Source organism: Varroa destructor, unplaced genomic scaffold (assembly GCF_002443255.2).
Source record: "Varroa destructor unplaced genomic scaffold, Vdes_3.0 BEIS01000002.1, whole genome shotgun sequence".
NCBI classification, from domain to species: Eukaryota; Metazoa; Arthropoda; class Arachnida; order Mesostigmata; family Varroidae; genus Varroa; species Varroa destructor.
The window spans coordinates 29,669,912-29,695,394 of record NW_019211455.1 but is presented as its reverse complement, the minus strand read 5'-3'; the positions used below and the strand labels follow the sequence as shown (position 1 = coordinate 29,695,394).

At 42.9% G+C, this 25,483-nt stretch overlaps 1 protein-coding gene across 1 annotated transcript; it reads right to left on the bottom strand.

Moving 5' to 3' along the window:
- Positions 1–1,364: 1,364 nt before the first annotated feature.
- Positions 1,365–24,319, bottom strand: LOC111244436 (uncharacterized). The gene is made up of 3 exons (XM_022791584.2): positions 23,594–24,319; positions 3,792–4,181; positions 1,365–3,613 (listed from the first exon to the last, which is right to left on the bottom strand). Exons 1-3 carry the CDS (start codon positions 23,640–23,642, stop codon positions 2,937–2,939), a joined length of 1,116 nt encoding a protein of 371 aa, XP_022647319.1. The 5' UTR covers positions 23,643–24,319; the 3' UTR covers positions 1,365–2,936.
- Between the last annotated feature and the right edge of the window lie 1,164 nt (positions 24,320–25,483).

The following is a 25,483-nucleotide window of genomic DNA, read 5'->3' as shown; positions in this document are numbered from 1 at the left end:
TTCCTTTTTTAGGGCGGCCTAATCTAACTTCTTTGTCTAAAACCTTCTTTTTTTTCTAGAGAATGTCCTATGCTATTATTTAAAAGAAATACCTGTAAGCACGGTTGTTTGCTTCGTTTACGAGAACGCTTAAAGTCACATGTATTACTCGTGGCTGTCACCGGATCCCTCTCATCTACTCGATCCCTCTGTTTCGAATTGTTACGTTCGGTATCACCGTTAGAAACTCCATCAGACATCTGGCTCTTAGGACGAGACAAACGGCATGTCTATGTTCGGGTTAGGACCTAGACCACAGCGTGTACCTAAGATTAGCAGACAAATACGTTACCCACTAAGCTACCGCAGGGACAAGATATAGTCTCGAAAGGCATGCATTGGCGTGGTCCTGCTGCTGCGTGCCAAGGCCGGCGAAACGAAATCACTTGAGTTGATAATCTTCTGTGCTGGGTAAGTTCTAAAACACTCTCTGGGACTTCTCGATTACCCTACCGGCCTATTCGATGACGACTAGCGGCTACATGTAACTGCTACGTTATATACCTAAGCGATGAAATACTCTGGCTTGCCCCACTGTCTCTAATAGCCTTTTCGTTTTTAGTGAGCCATGTGGCCAAGTTTGACCTTTTGTCTTTTTTTAGTTTTTTTTCGTCGTTTGTTTTTTTAGGCCCTTACCGTACTTACGCTCGGTCGCACACAGATTTGAGTTCACTTAGCGCTCCATATAGCATGTAATACGCCCTGGCAGATTTTAGGTAGATTTATGTAAAGTATTCTGAGATCGTTTACCACAAGTCTGTTTTTCGAAGCTTTATGTGTTCTTCCCTCACTTCCTTGTGCTTCCAATTAAACTGATCTCGTGCTTGACTACTTCTTTTGATTCTTGACGTCGTTCGTTTTGCTTTTTTTTTCGCTTAAACAGAGGAACCCTAGTTAGGCGTGTCATTCGGTTGCTGTTCTAGTCATAAAGTTGTTGCTTGAAAAAATCAGACCCTATCGTACGTGTATGAAAGATCATGTCCAATATATATCAAAAAATTATCAAGCCCAAGAAAAAGAACCAAGTTGGAAAAGGATTTGTACGCAACGTAATTCAAGAACTGTGACACATGTTTTCGAGACGACTTCGATGTAAAAGTGACCAGCTAGTATAAGCTGCACAACAGTCCGACTCAAATGACGTTTGTGTTAAAACGCATCCACAGCAACAGACATATGAGACAGATCTGTGGCATAATAGGTTAGTTATCAGTAGTAAATATTGAAGACTAAAAATCAGTAAGCCTTCTTACTGGTCCTTTAATGCATATTATGTGTCTACTTCACTATATAATGGCTACTTAACAAAAGAAGATACGTTATTTTTAACTCAAGTGATCCTTTATTCAAGTTGGGCGCATAAGGTATAATTTAATTTTTTTTTACTATTGTGACGTTGATTATATATATACACCTTATCACAAAAATTACATATATAATTTTAGTGATAAAGTGGTTAATTAGGTGATTTAAATATAACTCACTTATCCGCAAGCTTTGGAATATCGAACTATACGAAGATTACGTTATTTAACGAAGCATTCACACGATTAATGATTTCGCTGTGAAGCGCTTGTTTTTTTTTTACCATCTTCTGCTTTTTTAAACGTTTCCGCTGTCATAATATTTACATATATACATTTACATATCATAATTACTGCTCATGTCTATCATTGAAGGTATTATCATATAACGTTTAATTTACGTCCTTTACGGCCGGCACCACTGTTAGACATTCCATCAGAAATACTCATGTTCTAGAACGATATTTACAATTTACGTATAGTTAGTTTTGTATTCATTATGTACATGTCTATATACAACTCAGTGACGATTATATGGTTGTTTCCAGCTAGATTTTTTTCTTGCCGTTTTGGCAAAGTCCGGCAGATCGGTTATCCAATGGACACATCAACGTGCCCAGAGCGGTGATCGTACTGAAATGACAATTGGGGAAGTATACGAAACAACGTAAATCTGTCCACGTAAACCAATGACGCTTCGAAACACGTCTAGGTTACAATACTGGCATAATGAATACTGTTTGCACGATGACGCTACGAAGCTGTATGGCTATCATCAAGGGCTGACCGCGATAAGGATGTTCTCTAGCCCTTGAGATACAACATAGCCTTACGGTTTATGATTTAGGTAAAAATGTTGATTTTTTATCGCAATTTTCCAGATTTTTTTTAGTAGATCACATCAATAATTGGAAAACTAGCAGAGCTTCGGTGTCTTATGGCGCGCTTTCCAAACGTACTAACTCTACATGCGACAAGACAAAATCGTACCTGCATGTAGCAAAGCCTGATGTCCCAAATGTGCCTCCGTGAGTGAAACACGGCGAAGACATTTTACATGGAAAAAGTGTACGCTTTTTCTCAAACTAAACATCACTTTCATAGGTCCTATTAGCGTTTTCCAATTGATAGTGAGCACTAACAATTTATATTTTCAAAGCATCTGCGAGATTCTATTAACATATAGCACCACGTTTCTACTTCAAGCATCGGCTCTTTTTCTAAGCGGCTTCATCTAAAAGAACTTACGGAATCTTTAGATAGACAAAAGATAGGCGATATGTAGGAAAGGATTCATAAAAAACAAGCATTGAACATATATACGTATAGTAAGATAAGTGTATACTTGATGCTTTGCGTGATCTATCGAAGGCGATCAGAATGTAAGTCGTTGTGCTAAAATAATATTTAGACAAATCATTACACTATATGGTTTAGCTATAAGTCAGCAGGAAACCCCTGCAGCTCTTCGATAAGCATCATGCGCTTTTTTTTCGATAGTTAACCCAGTTTTTTTCTTAACTTTCCGCTCGCTTCGTTTGGCAATATCTTGTCACCTTGCTGTTTTACGGTAGAACCTGCACGTTAGTTTTTCTATGGGTGGATCTTATTGTCGTATGACGCTGCGTTTGCAGTCGTCACCGACTGATACTGCTGTCGTTGGTGATGGTGTTGCTCTAAATGTTTACCATTGGTCCGGCTTGTAGAGCTATGATTCTTTAGCATCGTCGCCCCCTGATGTGGGTGCATCGGCGAGACGCCGACGCCCACAAAGCTGTGATGCGACGGCAATGGCAACCGTGTGGGGGCGCAGTTGTGATCATGTCGGGTCAGTGTTGTTTGTTCCTTCGAGTAGACAGACTGCCCAACGAGGTACGGTGTACCGTTGAAGAATCGCGCTTGGCGCCGCAGTATAGTGAAACCAAAAAGAAAAAGCAGAAAAAGACAGGCGAGAGCCGTAAACAGTACAGCTACGTGGAATGCTGTGAGTCCCGTAGCACCGCCGTCGGCAGGAACTGTGCTCAACCCATTGGCATCATCGGCAGCGCCTTTTATAGTCGTCGTCTTCTTTTTGATCGAGTCCATGAAACGCGGATTGTTGAAGATTTTGTCACTGTCCATAAGTGGATTTGTGTCGGCCTGATGGTCAATTGCTGTGAGATCCCGGCTGGCGCTGTTCGACCGGTTGAAATCGATCTCGGCCTCCTCGTCCCGAGGGTTTTCGATTACGCCGCCGTTGTTGTTTGCGTTTGCGTTGCTGCTGTTGTTGCCTGGAAGGGGACGAAACAACAAGATCTGTTAGCTGTGACGCCCCTGTCGTTTAGCAGGTATTGACGATTTTAGCTATCGTATACTAATGCTGTCATTTATTGTCCTTTAGATATCAACATCTAGACCTTTTAATCACATACAGAATAACAAGCACACAGTTGTCAATCGCATACTTACTGCTATCGCTGAAATTGCGCGGGAGAGAGTTCGAAGGAAGATCACTGGAGATTGCTGGTCCTGCAGTGGCAGTGCCATTGCCTGTGTTCGTGTACCCGTAGACGCCGCCCATGACTTGCGCCAATTGTGGAGGCAGCTCATTATTGCACATATACTTCTCACAGCATACGAGGATTGGCCAGTTAGCTGCAGTCCTTGGCCGACGATTTTCGCAGAGCAAAGATGTCTTCGTTGGCAAGCAGCCCTTCGTTATCGGATTGGATCCATCTCGTTTCTTTAGGTACTGAGTGTAGCACATGGCATCTTCACATGTTGTACGACTCTCGTTGCGACAATGATCCGTGTTGCAAGCGCACTGGAAGGTCCCGTGAATCGACACTGAGTATCCACCTGCACGTAAAAAAACGAGAAAGAGCACAGGTCAGTATCGGCACTTTTACCCATAGCTAATATACATTTATTAATAATTGGGGAAACTACGCACTGTAAACAGACGGGTAACAGATGAGATAAAAAGTATATAAAACAATTGTAAATTAGTAGATCGGTTACGCCCCTGGAATCCTTCTTATGTGCGTTCGTTTCGAGTCAGCCGACTGAGTAACGACTGGTTTTAATTGAATTGAGAGCTCACTCATACAAACAACATGAAATTAAGCATTAGTTATGTCCGAAGTGATTGTTTTTGTGAGACAAAATGCGCATTTTAAATTACCTCTGACCAGACGCTAATTCAAACAACTATGATAGCCGTTGTCTGTGTAGGCTGTGATACACATGTAACGTTCCGGAAAAGTCTATCTAGAAAGACAGTCACTTCAATTACTTTTCAATTATGCCGACTCTATATCGTAAAACAAAAAATAAATCACCTTTTAATAACAAAAAACACTTTCGTTGCAATATTTTTTAAACAAGGTACGCCATCCTATAGTAAAAGAATCCTGACAGCTGAAATCAATGCACCACTGTTTATCTATCTGTCAGTCTACTACAGTAAAAGCATAAGACTCCTGCAACGTATTCACGATGTGTCTATTTGATGATGTAGGATAGATATGTGCTGAAAAACGCATATAATACATTTAATCACGTATGTGTTTTAGGGGCTTTACAGATATGAACGCAAACAGCGCGCAGTTGTTACGATCGTGTTGGCCTCTGAATCAGGTGAGCGATACGGACAAATCCAGAACCTGACGAAAGGCTGTCTCGTGTAGAAATTTCCAAGTGTTCACTACATATCTTGCTTGTTCAGTAGGGTGCAGAAGCTACCGCACGATGGGACTGATATACAACGATCAGGAGTTAAGGAGAGGTCAAGGCTTAATTACGGAGCATGCATACGTTATGAATGCAAGACGACCATGTTCAACATGACGTTGGCGCAAACGTTAATAGAACTAACGAGATTATTTTATTTTTAGTTTACTTCCTGTCTGGAGGCGCTGAGAGGCGTATTTAGTACATTTTCCTTTTCGCATCTGTTGCGTTATCGATATCCCGAGAGCCGTTGGTTATCAACCGAGGAACACAGCACAATAGCATTACTTGCTACCCACGTGATAATGCCTTCCTTCGCGGGGACGAACTAGCTGTATATATATATATATATATATATATATATATCGAAGACTTCGGCGAGCGGCACCTCACCGCTAAGTCAGCACTATCTACGCAAGTTCCAGCAATTGTTTCGTTCGTATTTTTTGTCTTTTATTAATGATTTCCTATGGCGTTAGCATGCTAGACATGTACATACTATGGAATATTCCAAGTAGAGTTCCTTCAAGACATTTTAATAAATTAATAATGCCGTTTAGTTCTTTCGAACATTTCTCGATACTCGATCGAGGGATTCTATAGAAATTCCGATCAAGTACGGTTACAATATGCTTAGACTTACACACAGACATAGCAGAGCGGATCACAATGATGTTTTGAGAAACGCGTTTTCATGCCATTTGTCTATATTTCAATATTTTACTGCCATGCATTGCAATAACTTTTCTTACTTCAAAAAGCCAACAGCAGCATCTGCTCGGAGCCAGCATATCAGATCGGAGAGTTGGGCAACTGTTGCGGTCTGCGTAAGCAGAACGAGAAATTGTGGGCTCAGACGGGGTCGCACGGCGGTGCGGCGCCATGGTAACAGCTGAAGGACATCAGTGTGAACCGGTGGTCTACTACCTAAACTTTCCACCTAATTTGCTGTTAAGTGGAGCCGATTGCTGCTGCTATTGACAACAAACGGAAATACGTCCACTGAATCCGCTGTTGGATCGAACAGAACCGAGTCAGCCTTGCCTCTTGAGCGCTACCAGCAATTATACACCGGGACGTGTGTATGTTCCGGAGTTTAGCAGGCACACAAGTGTTCAGTGCCATTGTAAAGATGGTAGTTGTGCTGCAAGAGTCAGGCAAAGAGTGCAGAAGCTATTGCAGAAAAGGTAGGAGCACGAACAACTATTGATCACGCTTGTAAGTGATTTTTGAGCTAGCGAGGAGCGCAGTTTAACTCGTCAAACAGGCCACAGATCAAGGGAGACTGAATGCGCATGCATCGGTCCAAATAGTTCGGCCTAACAAGGGTCTCTTGGTGATGTCAGCTGGCCACAAGAGGGACCAGCTGGGTAGTTTATTATGAGCATAATAATGATATTATACATTATCATTACAGTTATCTAATTGTGATCAGACAAAGCGAAAAAGCAAAACAAAAATTGTATTATGACTGACTGACTGAGCTTTAAAAGTATCAATGTCTAACATGCAAACGTACTACTTTGATCAACTTAAGGCACTGGATTCTTACTGACCGGCCTCACTACACCATTGTAAATATATAGAATAAGATAATTAAAGCATTGATTTACATCTTTAGAGATAAAACATTACACAACACCCGAACTAATAGCTCATTGAACGATAGTATTCCACGCTATAGACATGACTCAGTTCTGGTAGATGATTTCTAGCTGTGCAGTTTATCGAAACTTCTATATTGGTTTCCTATGCTAACAGTTTTCATTTTGTGGCTCTCCATACACGGGGACCAATTACCAGAAGCCAGCCAAAAAGACGACAATCCATGTAAAATAGATTGCCTTTATCAGTAGGCTCATGAAATCTTAATTAGATATTTGTTTAAGCCCCCTCGCCCCGAAACGTCTCGGCATAGTGATTCTTGCCAATAAAACCCACAAATAATTTTGGGTCACGATGGCGACACTGACTTCACAAGCAGCGAAGGGAACTTTACGTAAAAGTCGCAAAACGGCCTCGCTTGAAAATTGTTATATTATTCAATGTTGAAACCAAAGCATCGACGATTAAATATCTCTGGCAATATGGTTTCTAGCGTAGCTCGAACGGACAGTCGAGGCTTTACTCTGTAGTTCTGAAGAGCCTTTACGTTTAAGTAGATCGCTTTGCCTGTCAAAAGCTCCTGTCGTCAGCTCCTAATGATCCCATTTTCATCTGCCTAGTCAGACTCTCAGGCGGTTTTCTGCCGTTCACTGAACATTGTCTCCATGGCGGCTAGACTTCCCTTCACACGACATGAGGCGGCGTCAGGCCTCTCGTGGTTCCACAGACCCTACATCCTTCAGCCAACTCTTCAAGCTAGTTAAACCTGGCTATCTGTTTGAGAGCACAACGTCAGCATTCGCGCTCATCGATTATCAGACGAAACGTCCGCTCGACGAACATATTTCAGCGGTAGGGAGCGAACAACCACATCCCTCGGCGGCTGTAAGTAGAGAAGTCAAGCAGATACCTGTACTAGCAATGAAATTTATCGTTCTTGCTGTCTATCTACAAGAACATATAGACACTGACTGCCGAGATAGAAATTACTTCCGCAACAAAGAAAGCCGCTGATTATATCAAAGACGTTACCGAATGTACCGACAGTATCGGTTTCTACTGCTCTCTTATGATGACAGGGATGGTTTAAGTACATAACGACGTTAGGCCCCCGATATTTTGGCCAGAACCCGACGCTGACAAGTCCTAGGGCCACGTCGGCCTCTCACTGCGGAACGGCACATCGAGGAAGATCGCGAATAAAAGACCTTTATATATATACGTGATACCTATATATATATATATATATATATATATATATATATATATATATATATATATATATATACGAAGCTTTAGCTGCTCGAGAGCTAATATTCCTACGTTTCGCCAGACAATACGATCCGCATTACACGGAAAGGGTTAACAGTGGTTTTATTTTAGAAATAGGGCGCAATCGTGGCAAAATGACCCAGCTTAAGCAGAAAGCCATGTCCCCAATGACGAACTTCGTATCCACGATGACAGTTTCAAGTACTGGCAGTCCCATAACACAGCCCAAATTACGACTGCGATCTGTACAGACCAAGTCGTGGGATAAATGTACGTATCGCATAACTTCTATGAAAAGCGTTACATATACTATATATAAATAGTTCATATACACATAATAATGTAATGATAATAAGTATATGATAAAATGCCGTCATGAATGAAACGGTTATGTCTAAGATGCGTTCCTTTCGCACTGATGTCTCTTATTATAGTCAAATAACAACATATATATATATGTACTTTTATACTTACTATTATTTTACTATTTTTATACTTACTTTATACATACTATTATCTTATGGTATATTTTGTAATTGTATAACTATATACATATAAAATTTAGTGTGTTCAATCTAAGCAAAGTGTTCGTTACTTTTTTTCAGTTTTTGTATCTAATTAAAGCTTCGCTTGAGAAAAGACGTCGGAAAAATCGGTATAAAGGGAGCATTTGGATTTCTTTCTGTGAAAGATCAACCCAGCTGCTACCCCATAGCTTTCTTGTTCATGATTGTTACTGGACGAGCTCGCGCTTTTGCCAAGCAAACGATTGGGGACAGTTCAGTTACCAAAAGAGAGAGGATTGCACCGCTGCTATACTATACGCCGTTTCTGACGGCAAACCTCAATGTGCTGAGTTAGCTCGGTACCCCTCTACTCTTAAAGAAAACTGTCTAATTTCCAGTTTTTACCACTCTTTTCCCTCGTTTTTCTTTTAATTTTCTATTGATTTTTGTTGATTCGGTTGCGGTTGCAGCTAGCAAACCTTTCATGGCCGTTCATTTCTAGATGGCATATATGGGCCAAATCATTTTTGCTTTTGCTGCAAAAAAACCATGCGTTTTATGTTCAACTACAGCACCGGTTCATACACTCGCGAACACTTACACATGTAGATATGCTACCGATATAAGACCTAGCTTCATCTTCTATCTCATAATCCCTCTCAAACCATCTCAGTTCTTTCTTTCGCAGACAACCAGTTATTGCCCATTATTTTAACTTATGTATATGTATGTATCTAAGTGTGTGTGTGTGTGTTTGTGTTAACTAATGCCCATTTATTTTCTCCTTACCCTTGTTGGTTTTCGTGCTCCTCTACTTTTCGTAAATCCTACGGTAAAGAAATGCTTAGAACAAATTAGTGGGGAGGACGAGGCCTCCTGTTGCACGCTAAATTGATAGGAAGCTAAAAGGAGGCAGATCAAAGTAGAAAAACTGAACAAAAAAAAAGAAAACTTTCTTTCTTCGAGTTGTCCTTCTACACGGCTCGTTTCTCTTTTGTAAGGGAAGAAGCATAAGCTCAGGCTACGTCGTCTTCGGTCTCTTATCGAAGTCGACTTATCAAGGCTCTTTGCGTCAAGCAGACGCAAGCGTAAACGACGATGAGCCTACTAGATCTATGGATTCAGCAGTTGTCTTCCTGAGTCCGTTTTACGCATCGAGCTGCTCGCGAACGCCGTTGCGCAAATGTTAGCCATTGAACCAATGGAAGCCGAAATCCCGCAGAAAACAAGGAGAATTGTACGAGCGAAACGCCTATCAGGCTTTTCATTTTTTTAGGGAAGCGCGCTACGGTCACTGACGGTCAGCAAGTAAACAAGGGCCAGATACGCTGTGTTCGGTGCTAGCCGGGGACAACTGATATGTTTCTACTACGGCCATTATTTAGCATAGCGTTGAATAAACTTCGACGTCACCGAAGACGAGAGAAACGAAGGGCAAGCCGAATATCAGACAATAAAGAGAAAGACGAAAAAGCAGTCTTGAGCTACGGGCGACCGTTTCTAAAGAACTGAAACTACTTATAGATAAGAAGTTCTACGAAATACGTTCAGAATCCTTCGATGGAGTCGAAGAATGAGCAGTAGCTTTAAGGGCAGTGTGGCTACTTACGCGGTAGGTTTCGAGTCAACGAAGACGACTTAAGGAGATCCGATGACAGGAGGAAGGCTCTTAAAACTTAACATTGCTACCAAAGCGCCCTCGCTGAAGGCAAGAAATACGATGCGACCCGATTTAAACTCCGCATGCGTCAAATGTGTATAATACGTTGTACAAAGTACCACTAGGTATTCTTATAAGAACTTCTCTACACGAATCCGCTTATGGCGATTCAGAGTCAAAACAAAGTCATTTTTTATTATATCGGGGTGGGCTCGTTAGCCGCAATAATAAAGAGACACGCGAATATGTTCTCGCGTCTTATGGTGCATAGGTTGATACGCGAGCTATTCCAGTTAGTAGAATCTGTTTTACACTGATCGACACGTGAGCTATAGTAGTAAAATGCTTCCTACAAACACACAATCACAGAGTCTTTATCCCACAAAGTAAAGTACCAATGGTCTTTGTTTCTGTTTACGGTATGCCAGAACTTGTGCATCATAGGTTGAAGAGAGCGGACGGCCTATTTTCAGCTCCCCTTTATTTTGTTCATATTTATGAAGCGTTTGCTGCACGAAGACGTGCTACTGCCATGAGTTGGCCGTCCCTATGTTGTTCTGCCCTTACAAAGGTAGATTCCTCAATAGCTGATCTCGATCGCCTCGAACTTTGTCGTCAAACTCTATTTATGCAATAGTAATGTGTTCTCTCCTTTAGCAAGCAATAATCAATGCCCCGAACAGGCCTTAACGCAATGCATGAAACAGGAGAAGACGATCGGGACAAAAAATAAACCAAGATAGGAGTTTGTTGACAAAGAAAAGATCGTATTGATTGAAGCTGAGACATGAAACGCTTCACATAGAACCGCCGTCGCACACTACAAGCAACGTGGCCAGCGTAGCGAAGTAGACAATAATTACTGACTCATGAGATTGCCAGCCAATGACTCGAGATAAATGCGAAAAGACAAAGAGAAAATCGCTGCGTGACAACAATTCCGGCTGATCTAGGGGAGCTTCATTAAAAAAAGCTATTTGCACGACCCGTTTCACCTCGCAATTAATTTGTGTCATACTAATTAGTTGTAGTTTTTGAGGGAACGACTATGGTCGTATTTTATTTGGGGATACTAATAGAAAATGCTGCTTTCGATAAATTTATCAACAGCTGATAAATTATTCAGTTCTAATGTCAGCGCTAGTTTGGTTCCAGCTTAATACCCTTAATTGAACCATGAATAATAATGAATGTTGGAGTACTGAAGACTCATAGAACGCTTCGGTAAGCACTTTGTGGGTCTGCAGTAAAGGAAGATCACTGAACAAGCTTTCACCGAGTGAAGTAACCCCTTTTTGTTGTAATTACATCCATTCGTTAAGGTTGAGTGAGCATAGATAAGGCGAGGTGGCCACCATTAATGGCCTTTGACTGTCAAAAATAGTGCATGGCGCACATATTGATACGCTGGCGATTGGATATGCAAGAGCTGGGAATTTACAGAATTAGACATTCATGCAGATCTGAAGCTGATGGGGATCGAAAGAACAACGAATTAGAGAACCTGTATGTATATATAGATGGCCTGTTTTCCGAGCACCCTAATGGTCGGAGGACGACATGCCGTCTCTGCCTGTTTGCATCCCTTAAGTTGCTTTATTGAACCTCGCTGCCATTTTGCTTGTTTGCGTCGCGGGTTAACAACTCTACGGTTTGCAGACATTAATAAAAATACATAATAACATTTTTATATATTGTTAACTAATATTGTATACTATATATTCTTATGTAGCAAATATTCTTCCAGCCAGTCTGTGTCGTTGAAACGCACCCGTACGTATAACGCTGATAAAATTCAGTTGCCCCAACGACAAAGAGATTTTGAAAAAATCGATTTTGGGCTAAAAATCTGCTATCGAACACAAGCTTGAAGCGGAACACTTCGTTAATCGGTTAGAGTTGCGACTAAATAACTGACCTGCGTCAGGCTTATATCGTGTTTTTAAACAGTGCATCAGCCCGAGCAAATCCGCAATCTAGCCCTTTAAGCTGAGTAAGATCATCATGTTTGCGCTGTTTTAATGCAGACTGACTTCATTGCTTATGACGTTCCACCAGAACTCAACGACTTGGTAAAAAAAGATTGCGGTGGGGCTCAGAAGTCATACCACTATCAACATCACGAACAGCTCCATAACAAACGGCATCGATATAAACACCACCCGTACGGTCCCCCGCTTCTCTACTGCGCCTTCCTTTCGACCAAAGAGTAGACAGTTTGTATCCGTATCAGTGTCGATAGGCACCGCACGAGAATGGGAATCTTCACTCATTTCTCTGCCATATCGTATTGTAGAAGTTCAGCGGGACGAGTTCGGCCGCCAGAACGAATTGTTGATGCCAAATCGAGATACGCGTATGACAGAGCGACAAACCAGTAGTCTACCAGCGATGTCGGAGAACGGCGGACTCTGACTTGACTAGCCGCGACTATCGACTACAACTAGCACCAGCAAAGAACAAGTAAGAGTATGAAAAACAGCAACTCATTCTGAGCGACTGCTGCTCCCATCGCTGATGTCTAAGCAAGATTCAAGACGGAGAACGAAATGAGTGGGAAAGAAAATGCCAGTGGGGCGGAGGTCCGAGCTAGAATCACCCGCACCCGACGTTCGTCTGTGCCGAGTAGCAGGAATGAAGACGCCAAACTTTAGCTTTTATAGCAGTCGATGCTACGCATATGGTGAAAAGCACAGGGTCACAAGAGAAAAAAGAGGACGACGACGACAGAGAGAGAGTAATAAGAAGGCAGATTGCGCACCAAAGACCATTTCAGCAAACAACAACATACGCGGGAGTTAATAGAGATGCTAGAAAAAAGATATATGTAGTAGAACGAACATAGATACTTGGTGGCGATGGGAATGAACAGGGAGCACCCCTGAGTAGTACCCGTGCAGGCTGAAGTCGCTCATAGCAGACTTTTCAGCTCAGACAACGTATAAGAATACACAGAAATTCATATATATGTCGACAATGTTCTGTTGTATAAACTCAAGTTGATACAACTTCCTTAGATGTGTGAGCACACGCGTGACATGAGTTATATGCAAGTGCTACTTACACAGGAAAGAACTGTCGTCAAAGCGTTCGGTTTTGTAATGCCTTGGCAAAAATCGTTTTTTCGCTTTTGCAACCATTCGAACCAAAAATGGTCCTGAAGGCGCTTGGTCCGAGTAGTATATAATGAGGGCTACATGAAGGAAGGCGCACATCAAAAAGTCAAGTCAATCCTTGTCAGACGATCAGACAAAAGGGAATTAAGATTTTTCATCAGAAAGAACTTGAACGTCATTTTGGGTTTGGTACAGCTTTATGGACACCGCAGGCGAAGCTATGCAAGTTCGTAGAAGGTGATTTTGTTGTATCAGCCAGACACGGGGCAAACCAACAAACAGTAACCCCCTATCTTGCGTAGGGCTTTTACCGCCGACTTCTTTCCCAAGTCGCATCACTTGGTATCTGTCTAGATGGCACGATCTAGTTAGTTTCAATAGAGAACTGGGTTCTGTTGGTCGATCTGTCGCATTTAGCTTTAAGCCTTGTGAGGGTGGGGACAAACACGATGATGGGTACGCCGACGACAAACAGTCAAAGGTACGCACGAAGATCGTCGATTCCATCATCTCTGTGTACATACGGCGTCTGTGCGCCTGTGTAATCAAAATCATGTGTGGGGTCGCCTTTGTCCGGCGGTATTAGCCTTGTCATCAAGACTTCGTTTTAGGAACATTTTCTCATTTCCTATTACGTATGGCCCTCGGTTTACCGTGAAGTAGATAAAATAAGTACACTCGCTTGTCCATGCTTGCTTCCTTTCTTTCGCAATGTAACCACATCAGTCTTCGAGTCTACTTGAAGTTGTTCGTCGCCATCCATCGAATCACGACGGCATACATAATAGTGGACGATCGTCATTTGGGTAATGATCAACGGCCGTGGCCGCCGACGACGACAACAGCATGGCATATGACAGGCCGCAGCCGAACGACTTCAAGAGAAATCCAAAAATGTAACATGTAATCCAAGTAGACACCCTATCGATCTTCGTCCCAACTTCGCTTCCTGCGCAGCTAGATACCTCCTCTGCACCTTCGTGCCTCCGCGCTTGGGGGGCTGGCGGTGACCTTGTATCTCCGGCAGCTCCCAAGCTCGGCAGCTCGCCCCTCTGTTGCCGACAACCGAAAGCCTTAACTGCAGTGGAGAATTTTTCTTTTTCTGTCTCAGTATGGATAGTGTAAGCTAACCAGATCCGTAAGGCTCTTTTTATATATTCGTATATACGTTCATATTAACCAAGGGTAACCACACACGGATCAGGGCTGAACAACTGACAGAGCAATTGGTATCATGACGATGAGGTCAATGAGCTATCGCAGACCATGTATGGTGGCGGCGGCAGTGAACACGAGTCCCCAAATTACCTACTAGTACAACTTCCCTCACTACAGTCCCATAACGAATCAGTCGTCATTCGATTGTATAGATAATAGTTATGGCGGACGTCGTAGTCAGTCAAATTCTGCAACAAGAACAAATGCCCAAACATTCCTCCAAATCATACAGTATGTTCTAGCATATGCTACGGCTATGATTAAGGCGTACGTTCACAAAATCTGAGGGTCTTCAGAACTTAATTCAGCGACCTGGTAGGAAGAAGAGATTACGAGTGCTTGTAGCTAATATTGCGCTGCGGGCCTTTCATATCCGGCATAGATGGGTATATAACTACATGCGCTTATCGGCTAATCTACCCCCCTTCCTTTCCGCGCAAAGGTATTTTAGCATCAGCAAAAGAGGCGTCGTCCAGGTTGCTAATGCGTATCTCGTTGAATGCTTTGCCGTGGCAACCATAAATATGTGGCCATCGCTGGTTCTGATTACAGTTGATTACTATGACATACGGTTATCATGCCGCCTTATGAGTCCGTCAAGAAACCTATGCTTCTAGTGACGGCAAGCACTTAATGCTATGTCGAGGAGGTGACTCCGAGGATTTATCCACATGATGCAAATAGACGAAGGCATCTGTATATCCATCTAGAGATATGTATATAAAAGATCCTTCTCCTGCTTATAATAATTATCATTGGATCATAATGAATGAATACAGGGTGCAAGAAGAGCGACCATAAGAAGCAAAATAGTACGCCATTGTGGCAACTACAGTGACATATCAGTATCTACACTTCGAGATGTGATTTCACCTTCTGCAAAAATCCTCGAATGAGATAAACGTACGTTGCTCCATTGGAACTTGAGTCGAATACGATAGATTCTTTCCAGAACTCGAGATCTATGTTTCTAGTTCAGCAGTTCGATAATAGTCTTAATGTTGGTATAATGCGACGGTTGTCAAACGGCAAATCAGTAATGCAGTTGTCTCAAAACTTCAGGGCCAGCCAAGTCGGGTCCGCTGGTTCGAAGAATCGATGCAATCTTGCAAAACGCAAAAAAGACCTTATCCTTACATGTACTTATTCACGCATTCACAAAATGTAACCTTTAATCGTTAATCAAAGGCACGATCTAATAAATAATCGTTACGTGATGAAACTAACAGTAACGGCGATGACTGTTGGCAATCGGGATAGTGAATACCTACTATATATACCCAGCATCAATACTGGTAATAATAGTATTGGAAAGTTTAGGCTTAGTTATCATTTTCAATAACCTGGAATCCTTTGCATTAGTCAGACAGCCGGTCGATAGCTGCCTACCTGCTGCAGCAAAAGCGTCTTTTGATTCGCTCTTTCTCGGAAGGATCGAATTCAAACGGATTAGCAAACTGTTTACCCGAGTTTGATATTCTTTCGTATATTTATGTATAGAAGGCGTCTCACCGTCATCCTCCGTCTGTCTCGTTTTCTCGTTTACCACGATGAAAATCAATATGGAAGAACCTTTTACGGCTGGTTGATCTGCCAAAGCTGCGCCCCCCCTCTCTGTCTGTCTCGATTTGTTTCTCTCGGTGCTTCGATGCACCCAGCGGCGAACTATCAATCTCCAAAAGAAGGCCTTTGTCGACGAAGCAACGCCAGTTTGGTTTCCAAAGCCGGGTCCGCTACCGGGACAGGAACAGTTGCTCCATAGCTAAAATAATCAATCAGCCAGCGCCTTTACTGGGCCGACGCGGTTATAGCATATACCGCCTACATTTCCATGCAAATTTTCCGCGCGGAAGAGGAAAATTTCATATATTTATATAGTGCGTCTGTGTATGTATCGACAATTCTCGTAAAGACCGGGAACTAGATTGCGAGTATTGCGTCGAGCGATAGACGGAAAGCGTCATCAGGGCTATGAGAGGCAAAAGGTGGGAAATATTAGCGATAACAAACAGTGTTCTTTTAGCAGATGGAAGCTCAGGAAGGAGCAAATGAAGAGAGCAGACGACGGAGATCGATCATGAACCATCAACATCGCCGGCCAAACGGTCTGAATATATAATGGCCAGTGCGCGACGGTGGTGGGAAAGGGGGGAGTGGGGCTATCACAATGGTGTACGGCGGAAGGAGTTGTGATTCTTGGTCAAAACAGAAGACTTTGTTTGGGCTATTTCACTGTAGATGTCCGATGTGCGAATCGGCCAAGTATAAGCTCTGCCCATATAGGTACCATTTGAACTCGATCTCTGAATCTTATAGCCAAACTCATAGACACACACAAACATAATTCATAGTCTGACAACACGCTCGAACTTTTGTCTAAAATTCATACGGCTGCAGCAAGACGACGCCCAGCAAACGCCCTAGATACAGAAAAAGGAATAAGGTAAATACTTTCAAAAGTGGACATGATTGATGTCTGCCTCGTTCCCAGATCTCTCGCACAGACTCTCTGGTGATGACAATGAGGATGATGATTAATATTTACTATATACTGATTACGGCATAAGAGTATAAGGTCCGTTTACCACAATGAACTGCAGATCAATCTTCAAAACAAGGCCAATTAGTTGAAAAAGTCTGTAAATGAAGAAGCTCATGTTCCAGCAATAACAAAGCTAGTATTCGGTAAGAGGTGATTACCACACTACCGACGATGGAACAGATTGTTTTATTATACATACAACGACAGATCTAAAATTTATCGAAGCAGGCTGCATGTTTTGTTGGGCTGCTGTGAAAATATTTCCAAGCCGTTAGTATTATACAAACTCGACAGTATTCGAGTGCCCCAAAAGCACATAGGGGGTGTAAGAATCAAATGTATCCTATACGGTACGTCCAACTGGCGTTGTTCGAGAGAGGAAACAGTCAGACACACACAGATGACTTCCTTTTTCGTTGAGGATGAGAGAAACGACGCCAATGTAGCGATCTTCCTGGGAACCACACTCCCCAAACGTGCGCATATCTGAAGCATTCAACATGTATATGTGCAATGGTAAACGAAATCAGAGGCCGGCTACTATACGCTCACACGATTTCCAGATTAACCGCGCAGAACACAGCGCCGAGCTGTCGACTACGCATATGGGGGCATCATCTATGATTTGAACCGTGAAAACCAGTGATAACATGAAATACGCTGACTACATTAGCTCGGATCCAGTGCCTTCGAATGAAAATTGTTGTTGGCCATAAACTGGATAGAAATTAAGACGTACTACATAATCAACGTTAATATTCATTACAGGGCAGCAGCAGCAGCAGAGTTGTAGGACTTTAATATGTAAATTATGCAAACTGCGGCCACGAAACACGATAATCAATAAAGCATACCTCCTTATTTAGGTTAAAACTCTATGACCATTGGCGAACAAGGCTACATAACTCGATCGAAATCGCAGCATCCGTAAGGTAGCTGGCTTAGTTCTACCGGTGCTATTGGTTCACCTTGCCCCAGCCTGGCTTGGACAATGGAATGGAGGCAAGTTGGACGCGTTGCGCCCAGCAGACGCTCACATACGCCTTGGGGCACTTGTAGTAACTGGCTCCTAACTTAAGTTAGCATCCGGCCACTACGCTGAACCAGTCGGGTAGCAGAAATATCACTGGAAAAAACTGGGACATAGGCAGCATCCTCTTTCTCCCTTGCAAGCTTACTTTTGCTAAATTGAGCCGAGGCAAAAGGCAGCAGAGATCGTTTCGGTTGCGCGGCAATGCAGCTGTTCAGCGAAAAACCCGATTACAAACGGGCATTATCTATAAACGAAACGGAGGAAATCCACCGCCGAGACGGACAGATAATGTCCCACTTCTACGTTGGATGTTTTAGTAACCGAATTTGATTAAATAGCGTCAGATCCACTAACTAGATCTGATGTCCGTATAATGATTCACTATCAGTCTTTTAAGTATTTCTATTAATGCGACTAATTCAGTTAACACCGACAATGTTTCGACCTGGCAACGCTCGTTGGAATTGAAGTCTATTCATCGTATCGTTGACCACAGGAATCGCGGGCTGCACTCGATCACAGGCAGTTCAGAGCGACACCGCAGCGGAGAGGCCTGCGCAAGGTCCAACTAGTAGCTGGCTACTTCCTATTAGTTCTGTATAACACTATTAGACATCTACAGACCGCCTGTCGACGACAAACTCCGTCCATTACAATGGTACCAAAAACAGGGGTCTGTCCGCCTAGGCCGCTAAGCAGGAGTCTGGAGCCGACTGAGGCAGCTAGGGTGCACGACAGAATCTGCTAGTGTTTAAGACCAAGAGAAGACTGCTGTTAAAACGCTAACAAACTAGCAAGATCAGTCTGGCGTCACATTTGGGTTTTGCTACATGTGATGAGGGCGCCACCCTGTGACTTTGCGGTGCGCCGATGTGAGATAGCAAAAGAGACAATCCCCTACAGGAAGGGGATTCTACGTAACCGAAGGGGCCAAACAAAAGCTTGATGTCGTCCAGACAATATTCGTGTTGTACGGTAGAGTTACCATCGTTACACCGGCAAGGCTATGCACCGATAACTGCGTCGTCGTTACCGACGGCGACAGCCACAACAATAAAAAAGTGGCAACAAAGGTCCATGACTTCTCATACGGTGTCAACTGATTTTTGCCTTTTTTCTATCCTCAATATGCACAGATATGTTCCCATATGTGGCACGTGATAGATCGAACAGCTAGCCTATTTGGGTTTAACACGGCACTGACTACGACCAAGTTGTCCTGCTACAAGGACTAGTTTATCTGCTCTAGTATTATGATACTACTACCGCAATAACGTTAACTGGGCCATCAGTAGCAGAAGTAGGTAGAGCGCCATTAGCGGGCTTCGCCTTTTGAATGTTTTTCTACTAAGTACATTTTATTTTGCCTGCGTAGGGTATAATGGGCTAATTATATTTATAATAGAGGGGACATAGAACAACAGCCAGTGGCCCCTAATAGCTTTAGCCCAATAGGCTCTTCAAGTTTAAACAAAATTTTTTCAGGCAATACACATTAAGCACACTTATTCCTGCAACACAATTTCAAAATATCAATTTCTGTGTCTGAACATCGGCTGATATCAGCTCGAACAATACTGGTGTTGGGAAAACGATGTTGGGACGTTGTTTTCAAGCGAAAAAAAATTCGAAACATTGCCCTTTGCAAAAGAAAAACATGCACGTTATCTTTAGGGGCAAAAATATCCGTGCCTATATATATATATATTATATATATATATATATAATATTCTAGCGACTATAAGTCAACCTCTGAAGGATAGATAGATACACAGAGATATAGATATAGATAGATAGATACATTGATAGATAGACAGATATATAGATAGATACATAGATAGATAGATACATAGATAGATAGATACATAGATAGATACATACATAGATATAGTTGATAACCAGACCGCCATGGCATTGTTCTTAAGGACTATAGATAGATACATAGATAAATAGATACATGGATAGATACATAGATAGGTAGATACATAGATAGATAGATATAGTTGGCGACCAGACCGCCATGGCATTGTTCTTAAGAACTACCTTTTTTGCTGTCCTTCTGGCGAATACAAGGCATCAACACACTCTGAAGTAACGAGTTGATGTGGTTTCTTGGCAGGACCCGAATCTCATCAGGCACTGAGGTTAAATCTAAACAGGCGCCGGCGCGAGATACTACTTAGTGAGCTGTCGAACTATTCGTTGCGCGGACATGCGATTCCAAACCGCGTCTATACGGTTTGAGCTTTGCGAGAAAGCACGCTGTGAACAATGCGCCTGATCTGAATAGAGTTGAGCAGAGGTTCCAGTCTGTCGATCCCACCAACTGCAGCGCCTTGGATAGCTTACACAGGTTCCGCCTACTTGCTTCTCTCTGAACCATTATCTGCCTACTAGTGGTCTTTGGGCTCATGTACTGGTAAAATGTACTGAGTGTTATGTGTCCCCAAGAAGGACGTGATACTATACCGTACTTGTCATTATTTTTGTTCTGCTTCTGGTTCTCGAGCGCCGGCTACATGTCTGCGATCACTTCTGGCAATGCGAACAAGTTCCCTATCACATAGATGTATGAATTCCACAAACTATCCTTCAACATTCCATTATGAAGATCATATATTTACTCGAATATTCGAAGTAAGCAGAATTGGCAGTTAGGTTGAACATGTATGGTAGGCCGCAACATCGGAAACAGAGGGTTGCGAACTGTCAAAAGGATTTAGCTTACACCTCAGGCACAGATTCCGAACGATTACTATTTACGTAAAGCGTCTGTAGCAGAAGAATGGTTTCAAACTGCTGTATCACTCGTTGCAAGTTTGTTTAATACTCATGCGCACAGCAGCATAAAGGCAAACTTTGGTAACCGAAAGCGATTTCTGTCTACGTATGCCCTAGCAGCTCTCGGTTAGACAAGCTTGAAGACAGAGCTTCTTCCGTTGCTTATACGCAATTTCACGAAAAGCATAAGTTCTAAACATAGCAGCTATTGAGCACGATTTTAAAACTATTGCTATCACAGGCACATCATAGGCGCTTTTTACAGGGAACATAGTTTTACAAGAAAAAAAAAGTGATAGTAGGTCTGGGTTGATAGGGGTCGCTTTGTCTCATTTCCGCGAGGAGAAGCCCACACTATACAGATGGTTCATTCTTATGACAAAAGCCCTCCATTTGTCTGAAGATATAGCCAATTAGTCAATCAAAGAATTAGTAAATCTGATTGATGAAATTGTATGCCCCTATAATGCACTCAGGTATTGAATTGACTGTCTCACAACGAAGTTCTGCCCTTAGTCAGACGCTTGACAAAAGGCCGAATAGGAGCATAACATATGGGTACCGAGTATAATCATTCGTCTAGATTATAATCTTGTAGTACGGCCCTGTACAGACGCCTAACTAGTACTTGTACAACATTTTCGCTTCCCGAGGTCATCTAGCAGGACTGTATCATAATCAGTCTTACATTAGCGTGGACTGTATAGTAGAGAGACATAATTGTTCGCTCTGTAAAGACGAACCGTTTCGATCTATTTAAACATTGTATAGCCTGCTCTGAGGGCGTTACCTCGGTAGGGAGTAAATGCTTTTTGTTGTGGGCCGACTTAGATTAGGTGTCACCACGCCGCCGCTATGACTAATCCGTTCGGCTGTTGCTTGACTCGCTATAACCATTGACGTCATGACACAACGAGTTCCTTCACAACTCGGAACTGTAGACTATATTGATTTGTAATTTGGGTGCTACATTAACGGTGATCAAGCCAGACGGGAAATAGTCTGTTCTGTAAATGACTTTGTCCTAATCACTGCATCCTATTTAAAATGTATCTAAGGGCAAAATGCTGTTTTACTTTTCTTTACGGTCGGCAAGACAGCTAGATCCGTATGTATTTCCTTCCTCAATCTCAATCCAACTATTGTTCAACATGGAGACGATCCGAGGAAGTTTACGATCGGCAAATAATTTACTCAATAAATGCTTGTCACTTTTTTTGTCACGGTATTGATTAACTGCTGGCACACAAGATATTTCGACTGATCGAAGCTTCTGGTCTGACGATTGGTAATTGCATACGGATTACCTCTGGGTGCAATTTGTCAACGCATCACTCAACGGTTTAGGTCACAGCATCGCACGCTTACACGATGCTCCACTACATCTCATCGCTACATCCAAATTAATTAGTATCAAATGAGGCAAAGCGCCCAGTTGCGGTCACTGGATTGCAGAGACCATCTGATGATTCCCGTAGTAGTCATCAGTAGTACAGACATACTCATGGGTAAATATTGGCAGATAATCTTGACACTGCTGCGGGTGTGTAGATCATCCAACCTTGCCCCAGCGAGAAATCCTGATGGTAATTAGAATGAAAAAGGAAAGCAAAAATTACTGGCATATTGCTATGGTTTATAACCATACTACGACGTAGCCCGTTATAACAGACCAATGGAAAGACGACGATTTTCAGATTGCTCAGATTACGACACGATTTTTCAGATTACGACAAAAAATATTATTATAAGTTGCTCTATGTAATATTGTTAAATTCTAATTGTTAATTGTTTATCTAATCTGTTCAGGCATCATTGTGTCCTTCACATAAATAGAACGACTGAAGCATTTATGACTATTGCCGCTGGTTATATTGAAATTCTATTCGCAATTTAAAATTTTATAGATATGCCCTGTCACGCCCTCTAGCGTCAATTCTTGGAAAACAGCTTCCTTTCTCATTGAGTTTATGAGCAGCTACCACTGTTTGTCTAGAAGGAAACAGGCAAATTCAGAAATTCGGTCTCTACACACGAACGGAGTGCGATAAAAATCGGTTCACCTCAAAGCGACATCGTCCTGGGTCTGCGCTCGTCTTGTCTGTTATACATGTTAAAAGGTAACTTACCTACCGATGGCAAACTTATACCAAACGCTCCCTGCCGGTTCATGTTCAAACAGGCTAAGTAGGCCCAAGTAGAAAAACCACATGTTTCATTAACGCTCTTCAAGCTGTTGGTGCTTTTTTTAAATATAAGTACGTACACGCTGAGCTGTATCGTCAATAAAGGAAAATAGGCAATGATGATGAATACGAGCACTGCTTTGGAATAAAACGAATAGCTTTAGACTGGGCCCAAAGTGAATGGGAAAATTTCACAGCTGTGGAAGACAATAAGATATTCTGGCTCTATTGGATAATTTGGTCTTTCGCCTAGGCGAAAACATTTTGTGTGTGTACCTTGTAACTAGGGAACAAACATAGATTTCCGACAATAGATTGATTTAGCTCAATATAATTTCTAAGTAAGTCTAACGTTTCTTAGATGAGTGAGTTGAACGAAAACTGGCTAACGTGTGCGGCTAGCGTGGCGTAACGTACTGGCTTTAACCATCGTTTGCTTAATCGCTTAGTGTAAAAATTAATTCGAGCAGAATCCTCCGTTAATATAGAAGATAGGGATTCGCGCGTATGGATTATGTAATTGTTTAGAAAAATTGGATGACATTCCTAACTGCATCAGTTAACTAGCAAATAATAGATTCTGATTTTTCTCACTTATTTTAGTCAGATTGTGCACGTACCTTCGATAGCGGCAAATAGACAGGATAGGGTAATCAAAAAGGACTTCATCCTTTTGACTTCTGTCTTCTCTAGACTCCGCTACCGCGAGCTTCGGCGATTCATTAACTAGATCCTAACTTTATCCTTCGAGGATTGCAAAGAGCAATAATTAAGCACAATGCAGGCGGACCATGCAACATCCATACAAAAGGTAACCCGACAACTTCACAGTTCTTCAACTGGCATACCAACTTAACGCTGCTTTTCACTTGTACAACTTGCTCAACTTGTCATCAGTGGACCGCTCGCCCAGGTGCGTGAGCATGAGTAAATCTCGAGGACTGACGTTCGACCACTTCGGAAGTCCAATCTTGTCTGACATTTAACTTGTTTCGCACTCTCTTTAGTAGTCCCAGCACTGGCAGTAGTAATCAGCACTCGGATTTTCCATACGCACGCCCGGTCTCGCTTATCCAGTAGCTTACCGGCAGACCTGCTGGTGTTCGGTATGCCGGCCTACGCTGCTGAGCCGACAGGAGAGAAGAACTCGGCGCCAGGAAAGGAGGTTCGTCTTCCCGCAGCTGCAGTCCCGTTCGATCAGTTAGGCTCACTGCCGTAGAATCGCAGTGAGCAGCAGGCACCACGGCGGCAGAAGCGGCACTGGCGGCTCAAGCATCAGTCTGATGATAGACAGACTTAGCTGCCGACTGGCGATTGCTGGAGATGACCGCGCACAATTGCCGTCCTACCCAGCTCCCTACCTCGTTGTATGCCTGTCTGCTCCACTGCCTCTGAGTGACTGCTCGCTGGTGAATCTACCGGCGGTAGATCGCTGTCTGCTGCCACTTCTGCTGCTGATGATGACGGTGGGGCGGCTATCCAAGTCTGAAGCCAGCCGATCTCATCGCTCGAGATTCGATCGGCGGACACGGTCCAGTCTGGCGACGGCACCAGGCGTAGCCGCAGCGGCTGCTGTACTGTGTGCTTGTAGTCTCCTTTCAAGTATTCCTTCACATGACCTTTCTTCGCCTTCTTCAAGCTGACTCTTTAGCGATGGGGAAGAAAACCAACTTTTTCGCGTGTAGAGCTTTGGTGGCTCCGATGCCTATTTGTTTAATCCCGGTCTGTCTCCATACGTCGTCCGGTCGCACTGACTAGACGCTATCGACGACTGCGATCGTCAATGCCGCACAAAAACAAATCGGCATAAAGATAGAAAGAAACATAGATAATAGCTTAGAATGCAGGCAAGAAAGGCGGCAACAAGCCAGACAAGTTTAGAGATAGTGGATTGATGACGCGCAGTCGGCAAATGCGCTGCATCTTAGAAGTTTGTTCGTTGTTCAAGTATTTTCTGTAGATGGATCGTCAAGCAAATGGCAAGGCTAGTAAAGCGGATCCCTGCGACGGTGCCGAAGACCATTTCCATCTGGACTTAGACGGATGACCTTACCGACAAGAAGAAAAAAGGGTGTGCGGACCACTTCAGTGACGCACTTCCGTGCTTCTGCCGTGACCAGCCGCCGTAAAAGACGTCAGTGAGAAGCTACTTGACAATTATCATCTTCCTAGAGAATCATTCTGAAGGCTATCAACATCGACATTGTCTACTAACAAGTCTTTTTTAAAAATGATACGTATCAAGTCGTCTCGTAGGGTTCATGCGGCGATGGTTGTGATACGGATGGCTACGGTGTTTAATGAAGGCGACCGCCGAGGGTCGTGATTAGCGAAGCGCGCAGTGCTTCAGAATACCTCAGCTCACTTCAGGGGCACGATGGAGAAGACGGGTCGACTCAAAGTCTGCTGAAACCCTCAAATCTGCCGCCCGGTGGAGTAAAAGCAGCAGCCCATAGAAATAGCGGCGCTGTTGCTGATGAGTAATTCGAAACTGTATAAGTATGCGACAA